Below are 19,026 nucleotides of genomic sequence, written 5' to 3'. Positions count from 1 at the left end.
ATTCCTGTTGTTTACATGTATGCTTAGCAAAAGCTGCGTGCCCACAAGGTAGAGGCGGAAGTGATTGAGTGAAGTCTGGCTTATCCTTGATTGCTGTTCACTTGTTTAACAGCCTCAGAGCTCTGGAAACTATTGAGTTACCTGGGAAGAAGTGTTTTGGGGAGAGCCTAGGAAATACCTGTTCTGATTTGAGCAGTGAAGAGCAAGAATGCCTTTTGGTCACGTTGAGAGAGACACTGCAGTGGCTGTTACTACAGGCTGTATTAACTGTCAACTTTGCTTGCTAGTTTTCTGTAAAACTAACCCTTCCAAGTTGGGTTGAGGCAGTTACTGTGTATTTGGGGTTGAAGTACAGTACCAGGGTTGGGCTTTTGGACTAAAATGAAGATGTTGGCTTAGCGACTGTGGACACTTGATCTGCTTGTATTGGTTCCTGACTTGAGAAACAGCCAAAAGCTGCTATCCAGTGTTATTTTTTTGTCCTAACAAATTTTGTCTGTCTGTGTAGTATAGTATCAAATGCTTGCTTGATGACATCATAAAACATTCTTGATTTTTTTTTTTTTTTTAATTTTGGAAAATATTAATATTGCAATGACACAGATCTCTGATTCACCAGTATCATATGCTGTATTAATGCTGGTGTGGGTTGGTTTTGTTTTTTAAATACGGTTTCTTCAGTCTGTCAGATGGAGCTTGTCTTTTACTAGTGGGTTGCTGCTGTCAGAATTTGGCAGTGCACTTGTAACTAGCAGGATGTTATGGGAAGAACTTACTGTTACCTTTAAGAGAGGAAAAACTATTGTATGTCATTTAAAAATGGGCATCGAAAACTAGTAGCTAGTCACAACCAAACGTTTGGAAAGTGTTGTTTTCCACCTCACTGTGTAAAGTGATGTATGTAAGAACTTAGCTTTACATCTCTGAGCTGCTTGGCTTAGATGTAGTTTGAATGGCAGACTAGTTAAAGACTACTTTCAGACATGGTGAAAGAATTTCCGACTTAATTGTTCTCTGAAACAGCAGAGCTAAATTTCATTAAGCAGAGCAGTTGTGTTTCTCGATGTTGTTGTAGTTTTTATTTTGCCTTGGAACATATTAGTGATTGAACTTCCAGGGTTTGGCTCCAGCTTCAGCAAGTATTTCTTAGACACTTGGACAAAGAATTGCTAGATATTTTTAAAGACAAAATGATGGATGCAAGTTAAAATTCTGTGATAAAGTACATACCAATCATCATAAGACTTGGGGGGTTTTATGTCATTTTTTTGGTGTCTCACTGGCACTAAGGATGATCTTTGCTTTGTTGACCGTTCTTGCATTTTTTTCCACTTATTAGTGGACTTGTCCCACTGAAAAGACTTGGGAAGTTGGTGATTGAGGTGCAAGCTGTGATATTACTGACTATTGGTAGGTGATAATATGAGAAAAATCAAGAATATGTGAGCAAACCAGCACTCTTCTCAGTCTTGATCTGAATTGAATGAAAGAACTGGGAGTGTAGAAGATGCTGATGAAGCCTGTAGTGAAACCATGTTTGAGTCCTAAACTAGGATTTTAACTTGTCAGGAGGCATGAAAACGGGCTGATTCACCAGCTACTGCTTCTGTGTCCTTCACTGAGTCGGTTCAGTTTGTTATTTAGGTACTAGAATGTTATTAACTTCTTGAAGCAAGCAGGGATCTGGGTTTGTGGAATGCTATACAGCTTGCTTGAAAACTATGTATGTAACTTTGACCATAATTGCATTAGACTTTCTCTTTATATACAGAGTAGTATGAGAACTACTTCTGTTTCCTTAGGAAGAGAAGAAAGGGTAGAGAGCACATGAAATATACAAAGTGGACATTAAAACGTTAGTATTTCTTGAGGCTTGCAGTTGCTTTTACTTTGTCATACAACAAGAATAGTTGAAACAGCATTTCTGATAATTGAGACACCCATAGCTTTAATACATGTTTCTTTCAGGGAACGCAGAGGTCAAACTCAGTGTCTGCAGAAACGTGTATGTAGGTTGCTCTGAAAGTAATGCCTCCTGTTTGTTTCCATGGAAACGACAGCGGCACAGTGGCGCTATTTTTCAGTGCAGTTCCACCATTAGCTGTGCATTTTAGCCAGCAGTGAACAAGAGCCTGTGTGCTGTGCTCAAAAATCTGTACCAGCTGAGTGGTTTGGTGGGGTTCCTGGGTGTGGGCTGGGAGCTGAGTTTGTGTTTGAAGTGCGATTAATCGGCGGGCTCTGAAGGGAGACCTTCTGGGGGAAGCAAACGTGTTCTCAGAGTTGATTGAGGCTGTGGTTTTGCTCATGCAGAAATAATGATGATCAGTAATGGTTTGGTCAGCTGAGCGGTTCTCTGGATTTGGTGTGCATCCAGGTGTAGTGGGTTATCTTTTCTGCTTTTCACATTTAACTTGATATTCAGCATCTGAGAAATGCTGATTTAACTGCTGTCTTGTACAGTTTTGACTGTACCTTCTCTTAGTATTCTTCACCTAATCCGTTCCTACAGACTTTTACGTGGCTTTTTAATGCGCTGTGATCTGCTGCTAAGTAAATTCTAGGGTTTTTTCCTACCTCCTCATCCACTTCAGATCTCTGAACTGAGTGTGAGTCTTGCGTAAGCTGTACTCAGCTTGGATTTACTTTCGCACCTTAAGTTGTCTTAATTACATTGCTTTGTAGTATTTAATCCATTTGTATCCTTACTTCTCCCTGTTTGTGTCACAGGGTGCAACTCTAAATCAGTGCTTTTCTAATGTTTATATGTGGATATCTGCTCAAAACAGAAGTGTGACTTTTGGCAGTTGTTTGCTGTATTCTTAAGATTGTTCCTGTTTCTGCCAATGTTTACTTTTGGAGTAGTTGTGTTGCTTGTCATGTTTGAAGCAGTAAGAAACCTTTGAGAAAATACTCAGTCCTCTTAGCAAGTGACGTACGTGTGTTGTCTGTATTATAAATCTGTTACTTAAAATGAAACATGAATAATTTGCGCTTCAATAGCAATAGGCTGAAATATTAATGAATATATTAGAGTCTGAAATCTCTACCGTATATGTTATAAAAAGTGGTATTGAAACCTTAGTTTTGAAAGTGCATCTCCAAGGTGAGATTTAAAAATTTATGTTTTTTTTTTTTTTTAGTATTGTAATACTGGCAAGGACAGTATTGCATTTCCTATGCATGTTTCCTATGCATTTGCATAGGAAAACCTAAGTGGTGCAGGAACCAACTGGAACATTTCAGGTGCTTTTTGGGGGAGGCTGTAGCAGAAATGTTAAGTCACAGCTTGAAACAGTGGCTGAGCACCTGGTGGAAGGCAGGGCAACCCAGAGGAGCTCAGCTGCATGCGACGCACCTGAGTGACTGGAAGGGGTGGAGCCAGGATCCAGTCCTTCCCAGACCTCATTTAAGGGCTGGCAGTGGAGGTGGGGGCATCTTGCTGGAGATCCCTGCCTACTGGAGGCCTTCTGAAAGTGAGCAACTTTTCTTTGTTTCCGCATGTGTGGCTGCTGCGTTTATGCTTTCCAGAGACAATATTAAGCATACAGAATTTAACTTTTTTCTACATGCTGGCAGATGCTAAGGACTCCTGTACTTTGGTGTAAATCAGGATTGTGGTGCGTCTGTTCCTCTTCCTCACACTGTAGAGGATTTCTGTTATATTCAAACAGCAATCAGCGAAGCTTAGGATTTACGCTGATGCATTCCTGCTGCTTCTCTATCAGTTATGAAGTAGTTGACTGCTTCCTTATCTGTCCTTCTGTGTGTCCTGTGCTGTTATTATCTTCTCAATTCTCAATACATTCTAAATAGTGGATTTTTTTTTTTCTGTAGTGGGAAGTCTGAACTGAGCTGTGGTATTTGTGTACTGCAGAAACCAGTTCTGTTGAACAAATTCCTCTGTATTTTTCTAGTGTATTAGCAATATAGTTGCATGTTATTTCTTCTGTAATACTGAATTTCTATCATTGCAGCTTTTATTGCTTCTGACAGCTTTGGGTCTTCTGCAGAAATATACAATCCCAATGTCAGTTTATGCATATTGTATCTTTTCCCTGTTCAGTGGAAGTAGTTGATTGAAAAGATGAAAAAACAAAACCCCACAGCTGTTTTAGCCTCTTCTTGTCATCACAGGTGGCGACAGACAAGGTTGCAGGCAAGCTGAGCTCTACTCTCTCATGGGTGAAGAACACTGTATCACACACTGTCAGTCAGATGGCCAGTCAGGTGGCAAGTCCATCTGCCTCTTTACACACTACATCCTCCTCTACCACTCTGTCTACACCTGCATTATCACCATCCTCGCCAGCACAGCTGAGTCCAGACGACCTAGAATTACTGGCTAAACTTGAGGAGCAGAACAGGTAAATGCAAAACTTCTTGGTCTTGACTATAGTGATAAGATTGAATTGGGTTATTGTAGCTTCAACACTGAGACTGTTAAAGGAGGTTGCTGTTCGTGGCGCAACACCTTAATTTCAAGGTTAAGAATTAATGTTGTAGAGGTGTGCATTCTTGATGAATTTGTTTTTGTAGAATGTTCAAAAGAGTTGGCTTTCTGGTTTAAAGAAGTGCTTATAACTGCTGCTTATTCTAGAAATTTGCATTGGAGTTGCATGATATTCAGTATCCCAACTGAAATGGAATATCATAGCAATGAGACTTCTGTGTAACTTCCTCCCATTCTTAGATAAAGATGGTATTTTTATAGGCTTTTTGAAATGTGAAATACCTCACAGTTCCCTTCTTTTCCTTCTCGATTTCCACAGTATAACCTGCTCACATGTAGCCTTTTAGTGTATTATCCGTTTATCTGTGATGATGTACATGGAGCAGGATTTTCTGTTGGAAATTCTAGAAAAGTAGAAGTTGCTGTTCTGCTATTCAGTTTAAGGGTTTGAGCAGAATTCTTCAGTTTGTATTCTGTAATTTAGCCTGCAGCTCAGGCTATTTTGTACAGGTACAGCTAATAAAAGAGGCTTTGCAGCCTATTCAGTGTTATGGCTGGAGGCGTATTTTTGCAGATAGAGCAGTGTTCAAGCATCTTTTATTTGCAAGGAATAATAGATGCTTGCTGCAGTTATGCTAACAGTGACAGGTATGCAATGACTTAATCTCATGAAAGAGAAATCCCTAATCAGTCATTCTTGTTTGTCCTGAATTTCTTTGTACGCTCCTGTAACTGAGAAGAGGCAGTGATGCCAACTGTCTCCAGGCATGTCTTCTCTTAATGTTCTGATTCTGCTGCCTGATAGTAAAGTAACTTACAAGGAAGTTGTAGCTGTCTAGTTCATGACTGAGAATGGAGGTCAGCTTTTAAACCACGCCGTCCTCTTTTCCTTATGGTTTATGGGGTTATCTTTCATTTGAAGGTGTACTGTGATTTGTGCTGTGCTAGTAGCCTTTTAAAATGTATCAAAAGAAGAAAAAAAGGAGGTATAACATAAATAGAGTGCTTCTAAGAAAGCTAATTTGCATTTAATCTGAAGCTTTCTGTTCTGTTTATGACCAAGGGTCTCATTTATATTAGGAAAACTGCAGTATCTGTTCTTTGGACTGCTTATCTTTGTTAGGGCGTAAGATTTGTTCGTCCAGAGTAGTTATATTAAGCCCTGGAGTGAAGTTAGTTTGCTTTTTCAAAGCATGTTAGCTTGGGCTTGTTAGGTTTTCTTCTTCATTTGCATTCTTGCATTCTTGATTTTAGTACAATTTAGGTTAACTTATCTGTTTTCATTTGATCAATATATATTTTTTTTAAGACAGGTTTGTTGTTCATTCCCACATTTACTTTTGTGTATGAATTGTGATTAGAGGTTGTCCTGTCAGATATCTCACACCAAATGTTCTTTCCTTGTGAGACCCAATACTTGAAGTAAATTAAAATGTGGTGCTCTTATCATGGAGGGTGCACGGTAGCTTTGAAAGTTTGAATCTGCATTTTAACACAGTGAGAAGGAATTGTACACTGAATGCAGGGAACAATAGGTGGTGCTGGGTATTTGTAAAGGTTTAATTTATGTTCTTCAACATGAACAAGAACAATGTGAATTATTTAAGCAGGCTGGGAACTGAAAAAACTCGAACTGTATCAGGCTATGAATGTATGAAGCGTTCTGTAATCCAGTCCTACTGGAAGTCTCCTCAAAATAATGAGTTAGCTCAGTCCAGAGTCCTGTTGTAACTGTTTGGCATTAGTAAATCATTTATAAAGTTTTAGGTGAAGGAAATCAGTTGTTGAACAACACGGAACTTGCATACTACTTACTTTGTAAAGAACTTCTCATTTTCAAATCCAAGGACAATGAATTTATCCAGGTAAGGTCAACCTACTGAAATCTAGTGAAACTTACATAAAAAAGCTGTGGTAATTAACCAGTCAGAGCCTTTTATAATCATCGTGTTTTTATAACTGTGATATTTTTTCAGTGCTCATTTTTCATCAGTAATTACTTTGCTCTTTTGACGCTGACACACTAATAGAAGGAATTTTGAGCTGTTTTCATTGTGCATTGGTATTAGGGTTTCTAAACATCAAAAAACAATAGGTGAAAGCTGAGCACTGGGAAAGCTAATGTAAGTATCTCTTAGCTGGGAGCTTAAACTGCAGGTGCTCTGAGACTTGTGTAAAACGGTGATGATCTAATAAGTACTTAAAACTTAGTGCAACGTTGCTAAAATGTTGCCAGGCTTTTAGATTTTGTGCAAGTGCGTGAAAAATTACTGAACATAAATCTCACTACCTGATAATCCCAGTTCTCATATCCAAGTGCTGGGCTTTATCCATCCATTAGCTTTTGTTACCCAATTCCCATTTGCTAGAACTGAGGTTTTTTTTCTCATCCATTTACAAAAACACCATATTGAACAGTTGTCAGCATAATTCAGGCATTACAGAACTGTAACTTACATTATTATGTGTCTGTATTTACATTATCAATGTGTATTGTGTTAATGGGGAGATTTTTGACAACTTTCCTTTAAAATTACTGTCTTTTCCAGTACCTCTGACATTCATTGATTGTTGAGAACGTTTAACTTGTTTGCTTGTGTTGTTTTTGTCAACTCAATGCATGAAAGCCCTTGATTTTTTTTTTTTTTTTTTTTTTTTTTTTTTGTGTTCCTGGTAAGGTCAAACCCTCTTGCCTCAAAACCTGCTGATCTTCTGTGTTCAGCTGTTAATCTCCAATTGGTAAATGTGTGGAAGAAGTTTGATTTGTGGTGCTTCTGTACTTTCCCTGACTTTATTAAGATCTAGTTCAGGAGGTTGTAAGACACTGATTAAAATCTCAATTCTGATGTTTATGCATAATGTGATGCTTGTGTTTGTTCCTTAAAAGGCTGCAATGTAATCTGCTATTCTGGCTGCAGAAATACTTGAGTGATTATAAATAGTAACAAGGAGCAGTTCTACTTAAATTTATTACAGATGGATGTTGGAAAAACTGTACCGATGGCACTCTGTGCTCGTTCTTTGCAATGATGTTGGAAGCACAGATTTGTAAAAAAGAAAACAAAAACAACAGTGTGGCAATAGCATGATAAGAACATGTAGTTTCTTGTTGTTTTTGTGTGTCTGTGTGTGGTTTCTTTGCAGGCTCCTAGAAACAGATAGCAAATCCTTGCGATCGGTAAATGGGTCAAGAAGAAACAGTGGATCTTCTCTTGTATCTAGTTCATCAGCTTCTAGCAATCTCAGCCATCTTGAAGAAGACTCGTGGATCCTGTGGGGGAGAATTGTGAATGAATGGGAAGATGTACGGAAAAAGAAAGAAAAGCAAGTCAAGGTAGTTGGACACGTTTGTAGGATGGATTTGTATCTTGATAGCTTTTTGGCTCAATTTTTAAGATAAGCAAGTAAGAGAAGCTTCTAATTGTATCTATTTCAATCCTGAAGCCCTAGTGCTTCTCATGTAACTGTTGTTATACTTCAGTTTTGTCTGGCAAAGGTCTCATTGAAAACCAGGTGCATATCATGAATACCAAAGCTTTCTGTCTGATTATGAGAGATTCCCTTTAATCACATACTTGGTATTTTCAAAGTGGAGTTACTGAAAACCTACTTAAGATCATATTGTAGCTGGATGCTGTGATATCTTTTTTCCCCCTACCGAACACCTGTCTGTTTAAAAGCATTCTTATTAGAGGAGCAAATCATTCTATTTTATAAGGATCTGATACAAATTTAGTTCAATTGTTCACGCCAAATTTGCTGACCCCAGGAATAACATCAAGTGGAAGAGAACAGTTTCTAAACTGTTTCAGAAGGTTAGAGAAATTTTGGGCTGTATATGTCCAGTCTAAATTGTGGACATGTGCAGGAACAGAATTCAACAATAATTTATATTTAAATTAAAAAATGTTTAGGGCATTTAACATTCACGTTTCAGAGGTAGAAAGTACTGGAAGTGTAGGATTTTTATTTGTGGGCAGCCTATTCTGTTTTGGTTCTTTATTAGCTTTAGTCTGTAGTTTTATGTGCAGAATACAAATTTCAGGGTCTTTTGAATAGTTTGAAGTTCATGTCTGTGAATAGATTGTGGGAAGGCAGAACGATGGGCTAAAGCAAAGTGTTTTTTATGTGAAGCAGTTGTGGAGAGAGAACATGACCTGAGAGTGGAAACAAGGGATGAAAATGAATTCAAGGCTCTATGCCTGCATAGGGAAAACTGTTTCTGGAAGAGTGTTCCCAAAAAGCTGTGAAAAGAAGACCGGTGAACCTGACAAAGAGAAGCAGATTGGTAATAAATAGATCAGATTGGATAGAATTCACTTTCTGAACTGCTTGCATGTAGGCTTTGCAAATAAAGTGTCATGCTGGTCAAGAGTTGTTTGGAGAATAAATATTTATTGAAAGTTAGTTGGTTAAGTCTACTTTTAGTGAGGTTTTTCGATGGTGAAATAATTCTCAGGTATGTGGGAGTTTTTTTCGCTCGTTTGTCAAAAATCAAGCTAAACTTTGGAATACTTGAACATCCATACTTTGTTGTTGGTTGTGCCAGTAGTTATGATTTTAGCAGCCCAAATTTAATTTCATATTGACTATGAAAGCTAGTCTTAAGTTACTGGATACTTGGCAAGTTTCTGAAGCGTTAGTCGTGTGTGTCTATGCTTTCCTTGTATGTGATATGATCTATCCATGTGCCTTGATCCTCTCTGAACTCTTCCTGTTTCTGAAGAGAAACTGAAAGATGATGCAAGTTCCTCTTTTCTGTGTTCCTCTAAGAGCGTTGGTGGAATTAACCTTGTTATTTTGGTTGAGCAAGTGCATGATAATGCAAGGAACTACTAACTAATCATTTGTTTATGCTTTTAGAGTTTTTGAGGCTTTAGGTGACTGAACTGCAGTCTGGTAGTGCATTGTTGACATAATAGCTAGAGATAAATGTGGAAAGCTGTCTTAGGCTTGTTGGTTTGGAGTTGGACATCTTTTGGGAAATAACTCAATGTCACAGTCATATCTGAACAAATAGTTGCAGTGACATTACTAGGAAGGTTCTGGAAAAAGCTGATGATCTTTAGGATGTTGGAAAACTGCAGATAGTGCTGCAGAACTCCTGCAGTAGAGTTCAGGCTTAACAAATGATTTGAAGTAGGAGTGTCTGTGGAAGTTCAAAAGATTAGTTAGTATTAGTGCTATCTTAATATTTGGAGTAGTAGGGTAAGTACTTGGACAAATAGGAGTAGAATAGAAGATGATTCTGACCTCAGAATAAATACCAGCAAAATAAAATAAACTGACCTGCAGGAGACAGTATTTGATAATAGTTCATAAAGCTTAAAAAAAAAAAAGTAACCACAAACAAACAAACCTGTCAATGACAAAGGAACCTTCTTGTCTTGAATTGGCAGTCTTGTAGTTGGATCCTAGTTGCAGAAAGTACTACTAAACCTATTAACTTTGACTCATACTTTCTCCTCAGTTTTTCAGATTAAGCAACAAGACTTCTTTTTACTTGTCTGTTCTGAAAAGACAAGTAACATACTTGGAATGTGATAGATAGATCTGAGAAGGTTTGAGTTGTATAATGACTAGCTGATTTTTATTTTTTTCTCCTCAGGGAATTTCAGGTAAATGAAGGAAGCTCAGTTGATGTAAACTATGTATTCTTGGTCTACCATCAGAAATCACATTTAAATACTTCCTTTAAATGAAAGAAAACTTTGAAATACTGGCACAAGAGAGAAAGTAGACTTTTTGTGAAGTGTGTGTCAAATGACTTCTGATAGAAATCTTGTGCACTTCTTTCTGGTTGTCTGTGCTCCATTTAGTTTCAATTTTTTTTGCCATTTACTTGTCTTGCAAGTTATTCTTAAGCAATAATTTCTTATGTCTTAAAAACTAGAAATATAATTAAGATTACTTTCTTCAATAATGTTTGTGAAATATTAAAAATTACTATTACTATTACTTTGGCCCAGAGGAGTTCTTGTTGAAAATGTTTTTTTTTAATATTCAGCTTTTTTCATGTTTATTTACTTAAGGAAAAAAAAAAAAAAACCCAAAAAACCCCCTACTACTTTAATTGTCTAAATTAGCTAATTAAAAATCATTAATTCTTATTACCTATCAGGCTGCAATTGAGGCTTACGCCTTATGAACTTCATAACTGGTTTGTGACATAATGTATTATTTTCAGGAAATGTTAATGGTTTTGTATCTTTGTGCTTTAGGAGCTTGTTCGAAAAGGGATACCTCATCATTTCAGAGCAATTGTTTGGCAGCTTCTGTGTAGTGCTCAAAGCATGCCAATAAAGGATCAGTATTCAGAGCTTTTGAAAATGACATCTCCTTGTGAGAAACTAATAAGAAGGGACATTGCTAGAACGTATCCAGAGCATGATTTCTTTAAGGAGAAAGACAGCCTTGGGCAGGAGGTTTTATTTAATGTAATGAAGGTAAGTCAGCATTTCTGTTCTTAAAAACATATTAACAAGAGTAAGCAAGCACAAAGGTTTAGAAAATAATTTACCTTCTGAATGTGTTGTGTCAGTTTCACGTGTCCTGTTTTTTAAACTGACTCTACTTTTCAAATTACATTTCAAAGATAGCTTTCAAATATTGTATTCCTATTTAATATGATTTTGTAAGAGATTTAAATCATCTGCTTACTTAACTTGCATTAAAGCAGTTTCACATAGTAACTGCTGATAATGTAATGGAGCAAAGTGTGCCGTGAATTATCGATACTGACAGATGAGAACATAGTAAATCAAAGTGAGCGTTCCATTTTCAAGTGTTGGTGAGCCTGTGTGTGAGAGAAGAAAACGGTAGGTGCAAGCTAATGTGCAGTTATTAGTGCACGAGCACAAAATAACATTGCCATAAAATGTCACTGTATTGCCCCCATTCTACTAGAGCTTAAATTTTGGTCATGTAGCTTCAACAGAGAAGTCAGCACTTTTCTAAATCGTAGTAATTTCCAGTTCTAAAATATGCATGGAAACATGCAATGTGTGTGGAAACCAGCTGTGAATAAAACTACGGCTCTGAATTGTTCTGAAACAGACTGTTTCTTTTGTCAAATCTTCTGTAGATGTAGTAAGCCTGTGTGTTTGGTATGGAAGCCTCCTTATCTTTTGAGACCTGGCAAATTCCTGTGAACTGCAGGCTTTTTTAGGTGTCCATTAATGCATTGAAGGCCAACAGAGAGCGAAGTTCACGTCTCTGTGTAGCTGCAGGTAGCAACTAAATGTCTGATCCAATTTTTTGTATGGAGTGTCTGTTTGCTGTGGATTTGGAAGAGCAAGACAAAAGTTGTTATCAAAATAACAGCATGAGCTAACATATATTCTTATTAGTAATGAGGATTTAATTGTTTGGAGTCTTAAAGATGTTATTTTGTAGGCTTATTCTTTGGTGGATCGTGAAGTTGGATACTGTCAAGGAAGTGCTTTTATTGTTGGATTACTACTTATGCAGGTAAACATTGTATTAAGAAATATGTGAACCTTGAAAATCCCTGCTAGATTGCATGGTGTGGTAATGATTTGGAAGGAATTTTTGTGGTGATTCTTTATTGCTGTTTGTTACAAAGTAATAGTGGAGGGCTGTCTTTTATTCTGCATATGAAATGAAAGTATTCTCTGTTTCTGAGTTTTGTCAAGAAGCTACAAACTTTCTGAGTGACAGAATGCATTTGTTTCTTAAAGCTAAGGTGGGATCCCAGTCTTGCAAGTTACTCTAGGGCATGTTATGTCAGCTATTGATTAGTCATTCCAAATCTATTACACTAAACCTCCTCTCAGTTTAACTGGGATTTCACAAGTGTCATATTTTAAAAGTTGTCTTTGTATTAATATTCAGTTTTTTAGACCAGGTTATATTGTAAGAAGTTTGCAGACCTCCATTTCGGTTTAGAAGCCACTTGATAGCACCCAGCTTATACAAGGAAAACTACAATAGTAATCATCGGATATAAATTCCTTGTTTAGAGAAACAGCAAAACACTGTCTTCCCAAACATTCATTCTGTCCTTATGCTTCTCCTGAGTCTTTCTTTCTTTTGTTTTTATTTTTGATACAGATGCCAGAAGAAGAAGCGTTTTGTGTGTTTGTTAAATTAATGCAAGATTACAGACTACGAGAACTCTTCAAACCAAGCATGGCTGAACTGGGCCTTTGTATGTACCAGTTTGAGTGCATGATACAGGTATATACAAAATCTATCAAGCTTTTCAGTAACTGAGAATAATGAAATTGGGAATTGCAGTTCAAGAGCAGGCTTGTCTTTGATAATAGACTGTTCTTTGACAATAGCTGATTTCAAGACTGCAGGAGAAAGTCTGTGTCTGTACGATGTATTTTTTAACCTTTGACAATGTCATGAGGACTTGTGATGCTGTACTTCATGCTTATGAATTGTAAAGCTTGCATTGAGAATTTTAAGACTGAAATGTCGTTTTATGAATTTGTACTCGATTTACAGCTGATTTTTTTTTTTTTTTAAGTAAAAGAAAAGTTGGGCTGACAGGAACAAGTAGGCTTAATTGTGTGGTATGGAAATGTTTACATTTCTGCCATGCAGTGTAGAAATACTACAGGTAATACTGCCATGTCTGCTGCTTGGTTTTTCATACTGATAAACTTTCATATCCATATCAAGTGATATTTCTTCTGGTTATGTGTTATGTAACTGCTGGCTGAGGCAAATGCCAATTATTTTTTCCCCATATGTCAGAGCCATTTGCACAATAAAAACTACTTGCAAAACCATAACAAATACATTTTTTTCTCATCTTTTTCTCCAGGAGCATCTTCCAGAACTTTATGTGCACTTTCAGTCTCAGAGTTTCCACACTTCTATGTATGCATCATCATGGTTTTTAACTATATTTCTTACAACTTTTCCACTACCAATTGCAACAAGAATATTTGATATCTTTATGTCTGAGGTAACTACTCAATACTTATGTTCTGCTTCAAGAGTAATGGTTAAGAGCAGCTATTTCAGTAGTACTGTGAAGACTGTTCTGATGGGCAAATTTCAAATACCCTGCCTTTGTAGGTTTATCAGTTGTTTGGTACGGGAAGATGTCTGTGCATGTAGTTTAAGGAAAAGCAAGTACATATTTGAGTGTAGATGCTGTAAGCAACTTTATAGTCTAAGCCTATTGAAGAGTCATCGTATCTGCCAGAAGTTCTGGATGCCATGTGATAGCATCGTGCAACAGGGCATCTGTTTTTCAGTCGTTTGGGGTGAAAAATAAATCTTTTGGGCCCACGTTAAAACTTCATGGGGACAAGCAGATGAGGAGGAGGGAGTATAGAAGAGCTGCTCCTGTTGAGAAGATGGCTAGTAGCCAAAAGAACTTATGGAATTATTCAGTGGAATTGTCACTGATGCCTAAGGTGTATCTAGGGTTAGAGCTTTGGGTGAATGTAAGTAACAAACCAAAGCTTTTAGTCCATTTATGCTTTTCCTTTGCCATAATGTTCTAGAAAACACTAACTCAGAGGTGGATTTCTTCAGATCATGTATAGTATCTAGGATATTCTTGAGGCAAGCATTCCCTTGAATCTGTTTAAATTGTTCAGTTATGTTATACCTTGTTTGAAACAAAAATACCTTTCTTGAGAAGTACCTTGTTTCTTTTTTAATTCATTATATTTTAGTACCAAATGTATTTAAAATTATTGATAAAGCTCCTGTGAAGTGCGATAGCACTCTGAAGAGGACCTGATGTTAGGGCAAGTAGCCTATTTGTCTTCAGTACAAAACAAGGAACCCAGGATCAATCTGTTGTTTAAAGATTTTTGATTTCCCTTTCTTTTGTTTGGGAAACTGGGTGAGCTTTCCAATGTTCTTAAATAATAGAATCATCTTTCAGCATTGACAATACTGTGAATAATTGTTGAATATTATTTTAACTTCTATTTACAGGGTTTGGAGATAGTATTTCGAGTAGGTTTAGCACTACTTCAGACAAACCAAGCAGAATTACTGCAACTTGACATGGAAGGGATGTTACAGGTAAGTTAAGATTGTAATATTTTAAGAGATGTGTGTGGTGTGTGTTTATTTGCAGTTATTAATTACATGTAATCTTGTGCTCTGATTGCTTTTAGCACTTTCAAAAGGTCATTCCACATCAGTTTGACAGTGGTCCAGACAAATTAATCCAAGCATCTTACCAAGTCAAATACAATGCAAAAAAGATGAAAAAGTAGGTATAACATTTTGAGAAAAGATCATACTACTGCTTGGAGTTATTGTTTGTTTGTTCAAAACTAGTTACTCATTACTTCACTCTGAATTTTCCATGTCTAACTTTCTGGGGGTTTTATACTGTGAAGAGTTAAAAACTGAAGTACTGTTTGCAAGAGAATTCTACTGAAGTGGTATTTGCTATTGTTTCTGAATATAATCAAATCTCACTTAAAAACTAAAGCTTCTGAGGAAAGCTGCATGTTACAGAAAATTACAGAGCTTCTGTAAAGAGGATTTGAATAGAAAATCTGTTGTGGGATGGGGAGGTGTTAGGTGTGTAGTGTGTAGCTTTTTGATGTTTTTTCTGTTTGTTTTTTTGAGGGTGAAGTAGGGAGGGGAGGATAATTGTAAGGGTAATCCTGATTCTGAGTTTGAAATCCTGAGTATAATACTGCTACTTAAGGTTAGTTGCATGTCTTCACTTTTCTGCCGTCTGTGAATCATACTGATAAATCAATTTACCTTTCTTGTGCTTTTCCAGGGTTAAGTTGGGCAATTCTTAAGGCAGGCAGCTTGTATATTGTGATGTGCAAGGAGAGCAGATGTGCTAGGGTCTTTCAAAATAAGTTTACTAATCCTGTCCACCATAGTGCCCAAACTTGCAGGGCAAACCCTTTCTCTGAAAACTAATATAAAAGCTTGCAGTTTAAAACACTACAATTCAGGCTAAACTTACTTGATTGCCTTTTGTAGAGGCATTGAATATCACAGCTTGCGTTTCTTGTTGCCGTTTTTTTCATTGGGGCAATTCTGGAGCTTGCTTGAGAGGGACTAAAATAATTTTAAGACTTGCCTCAAATCTCTTTGCATCTTTCTGTCCTCCAAGCCTTCCCAGCAATGTGTTCCCTTGACTGTACTGAATTGATTGTTGTGTAACTGCATTGAGTGGTTATTGTTGTTCCAAATCGTTGCCATTTCAAATCTGTATCTGATAAAGATTGTACAAGCAAGCATCCACATTTCACCATGTAGTCCAGCCTGTTTATGTCTGCAGAAGTATTTCTGTGCTTAAACTAATTTTAATGTTCAGTCCAAGTATTTACAGGAGGACTGTATTGGCAACTTTCAAGTGGTTGTATAAACAGAGGAAATACAACCTGTATCTATTTTCTTGTTGCTTGTTAGGTATTAGACCACTTAAGTTGTCAGTAACATTTCTGATTATCCTTTCTATTTCTATTTTTTTAGGTTAGAGAAGGAATACACTACAATAAAAACAAAAGAAATGGAAGAACAAGTCGAAATTAAAGTAAGAGAGCCTCTATAAATTTACTTACAGATAAGTTTAGTTCTTAGATGTGGATTGTGTGTCTCTGATCTGTGTAACATAGAATTGTTTTGGAAGGGAGCTCTTGAAGATCACCTAGCTTCAACTCCACTGACACAGGCAGAGATACCTTCCAGTAGATCTGGTTGCCCAGCGCCCCATCCAGTCTAGCCTTGAAAACCTGTGGATGGAGAATCCACAGTGACTCAGAGCAGCCTGTTCCATTGCCCTACCACCCTCTGAATAAAGGATTTACTCCAAATATCTAATCTAAATCTGTCTTTTAAAGTCATTGCCCTTATATCCTCTTTCTATTGCCTCTGAAAGAAATTCCCTTTCCAGCTTTCTTGTGGATCCTCTGTAAGTTCTAGAAGGAAGGACGTGTGGCTGGACATGTAATTGAGGTTCCCACATTGTTGTTTTTCAGCATTTGCATTGGACTGTTTGCTCATGAAGGGCACTTGACTGTGAAATTTCTGGTGAACAAATTTGTAGAGAATTAATCAGTGGAGATGTGCTGTACATAGTTCTTGTTAGTTTCTGCTACTAAACTTTGATTTACAGACAACCTCATTCATCAGAGCTCCTCATTCACAATGCTCTGTTGTAAGATGTGGATATCCCACGTGGAGGATTTGGAAAACATTTTAAGGAAGATTTTATTACAGTTCTCTCAAGTACTTCAAGATTGGTTTGGGGATTTATTTATTTTTCCTCTAATGCCTTGCACACAAGGTTATGTGTCCAGTCTGTGTTCACCTCTTCCTTATGGAGATTCTGCAATTGATACATAATGTGGGGTTCGGGAGATCTTGGTCAAAAAACCTGCAAGTTAAGATCTGCTCCTACGGGCTTAGGTTCTTTTACTGACTTGCTTTTGTTACATAAATAAGCTTTTGTTGTATTTTCCTTTCACATTTAAGCTTTTTAGAGGGAGTGAGTTGTATCCTTCCTTCTTGCCATACATTTCTGGTCATTTGTCTTTCACTGTCAATTTTAAAGACGACAGTTCTTCAGAAAAATTCAGTGAACGTGCACCTGGGAGCACAGAAATTTTCCATGCTTTTGCACATTTTTTATCCTTGTAAACAAATAGTAGACAGGTAGCATTCTTTACTTGCAATTAGGGCTTGCTGGGGTGGCTTATCATGTTAAGATTTGTATGAAATACATCAGATAAAAAAAGTACAACTATTTCTTACTTTGGAGGTAAATAATTGTTCATATAGTTTCTAACAAGAAAAAAATTAACTATCCTTTTTATTGAGAAGAAAAGGAGAATCTCTGTAGCATTCATTAACTTGTCCTAGTGGAGGGATTACTTTTTCACGTCCCTTCACCATGAGGACTGTGTCCTGCTTTGATTATGAAGAGGAGGCTAATAGTGTTGTGTGGTTAAGCCCTGTGGTTCACTGTCCTTCTTATAGCACCAATACAGTTGCTTTCATATTGCACGATACCTTTCTTATCTTTGCTCTGTCAAGCTGTAAAAACTCACCTCTAGAGTTAGTACATCAAATGAAAAGGCTGTTTAAAACAAGTATCACTGCTCATGTTGGTATTCATATTGATTTTTTTGCAGCTGTGGTAAGATGTTTTGGTTTTCATTTTCTTAAGTTAACCTGCTTGGCTTTATCAGACTTCCATAACCTGAGAACTAAAGTTCTGAATTGTTTCCATTTCAGAGGTTGCGAACTGAAAATAGGCTCCTAAAACAGCGCATTGAAACATTAGAGAAAGTAAGTAAGCTAGTGACCAAATTGAATCTGTTATTTATATTAATTGTATGATTAGTCATCTTATTATATGAAATGGGTCTCATAACTTACTATTTGTTTCCAGTTGATTTACAATGTTCACTAACAGTGCTTAGCCAAAAGCATGGCAATAACAAAGCTGTTAAGGTCAGTGCTTATAAATGTTTGTCTGGCACTTATTTGAAATGTTCAATTTCAATATCTGGTTTCTGTAGCATTTTATTCCTCAACTAGAAGTATTAAAATACAGAAGACTACATAAAATGGTGTAATGCCCGGGTGGAAAAGAGATTATTGTGAGAGAATCTCACTTCTGATAATCTGAAGTTGCTAGGTGTTTTTATGTACGAGCAAAATGACAGGCTTCTGAATGGTCAGAGAAGTGAAGGTGAAAGATTGTTGTCACTGAATACAGCAGTAGAGGGATGTTGTTGCAGCATTCACGTTTAGTACAGAAGTCTGCTGCTGTCAGCTATTAATTCATCTTACATGATTTGGAATTTTTGTAGAAATTACAGGTACAAGGGGCTGGGGAAAATAATTTCTCATGAATATAGTCTAAAATAGGGTTTTGTTAGGCTTCTTTGTAGCTGGACAGAATGTCCAAGTGTGCACGATAACTGTTGTCTTATGTACTGATAGCATGCAAGCATTGTACTTTAGCTTTCCTGTGTTGATATTATGCTTTGTGTGACAGACTGAATCTAGGAAGGTGTGCTCTAGCATGAGAATGTTCTAACCCTTTTTAATTGCAAATAATAGCTGTCTTTCAGCAAATGAAGTTGAATGCTCATGACTTACAAAGAATTGCTTCACAGTGAGGGAAAGGATAGACTAAATTTTATCTGAAATAATTGAACAGTGTTGTATTTCAGATGTTTCTCCAAGAAGCCATAATAGATTTAACAGCCTGTGTCAAATTGTGATTAATTGTGATTTCTAAACTGTGGTTTGGGAAAAAAATGCACATTGTGAGGTGTGAGGGACATCTTGTGAAAAGAAGTTGTGACCAAAAATTTTATGAATCTAGTTGTTTCAGATCTTGAATTTGTAGGTAAAGCTAACTGAAGGGAATGGACTCTGATATGTTTAATTCTGTAGCAAATGATGTTAGTGTTTTTTCTTGTGGTCTTATAATAGTAAATGTCCCTGGTTTATGCTTGATTTGCAGAGGTTCGAAGTTTGATTTTATTTTTTTTTTTTGCTAGGAACTCAATGATGAGCCACCTGACAGCTCATGTGCCTGTAAATTCTGTGTTTAAAATTTCAAGATTCATTTTCAGAATATCCCAGTC

At 36.9% G+C, this 19,026-nt stretch overlaps 1 protein-coding gene across 7 annotated transcripts in view; it reads left to right on the top strand.

Moving 5' to 3' along the window:
• EVI5 (ecotropic viral integration site 5) overlaps positions 1–19,026 on the top strand; it is a 68,363-nt gene that overhangs the window by 3,294 nt on the left and 46,043 nt on the right. For 5 of the 7 annotated variants that reach the window (XM_048943922.1, XM_048943926.1, XM_048943923.1 and 2 more), the window contains exons 2-11: positions 4,135–4,364; positions 7,595–7,784; positions 10,672–10,896; positions 11,846–11,920; positions 12,524–12,649; positions 13,248–13,391; positions 14,381–14,470; positions 14,566–14,663; positions 15,896–15,956; positions 17,660–17,713. In XM_048943922.1, coding sequence (XP_048799879.1) covers positions 4,135–4,364; positions 7,595–7,784; positions 10,672–10,896; positions 11,846–11,920; positions 12,524–12,649; positions 13,248–13,391; positions 14,381–14,470; positions 14,566–14,663; positions 15,896–15,956; positions 17,660–17,713 — 1,293 coding nt within the window. Of the gene's footprint in view, positions 1–3,350; positions 3,474–4,134; positions 4,365–6,211; positions 6,316–7,594; positions 7,785–10,671; positions 10,897–11,845; positions 11,921–12,523; positions 12,650–13,247; positions 13,392–14,380; positions 14,471–14,565; positions 14,664–15,895; positions 15,957–17,659; positions 17,714–19,026 lie in introns of those variants that run through there. The other 2 variants (XM_048943924.1, XM_048943927.1) reach the window with 2 other exon arrangements.

The sequence above is a fragment of the Lagopus muta genome, chromosome 5 (genome assembly GCF_023343835.1).
Source record: "Lagopus muta isolate bLagMut1 chromosome 5, bLagMut1 primary, whole genome shotgun sequence".
Classification (NCBI taxonomy): domain Eukaryota; kingdom Metazoa; phylum Chordata; class Aves; order Galliformes; family Phasianidae; genus Lagopus; species Lagopus muta.
This window is presented reverse-complemented; position numbering and strand designations above follow the sequence as displayed.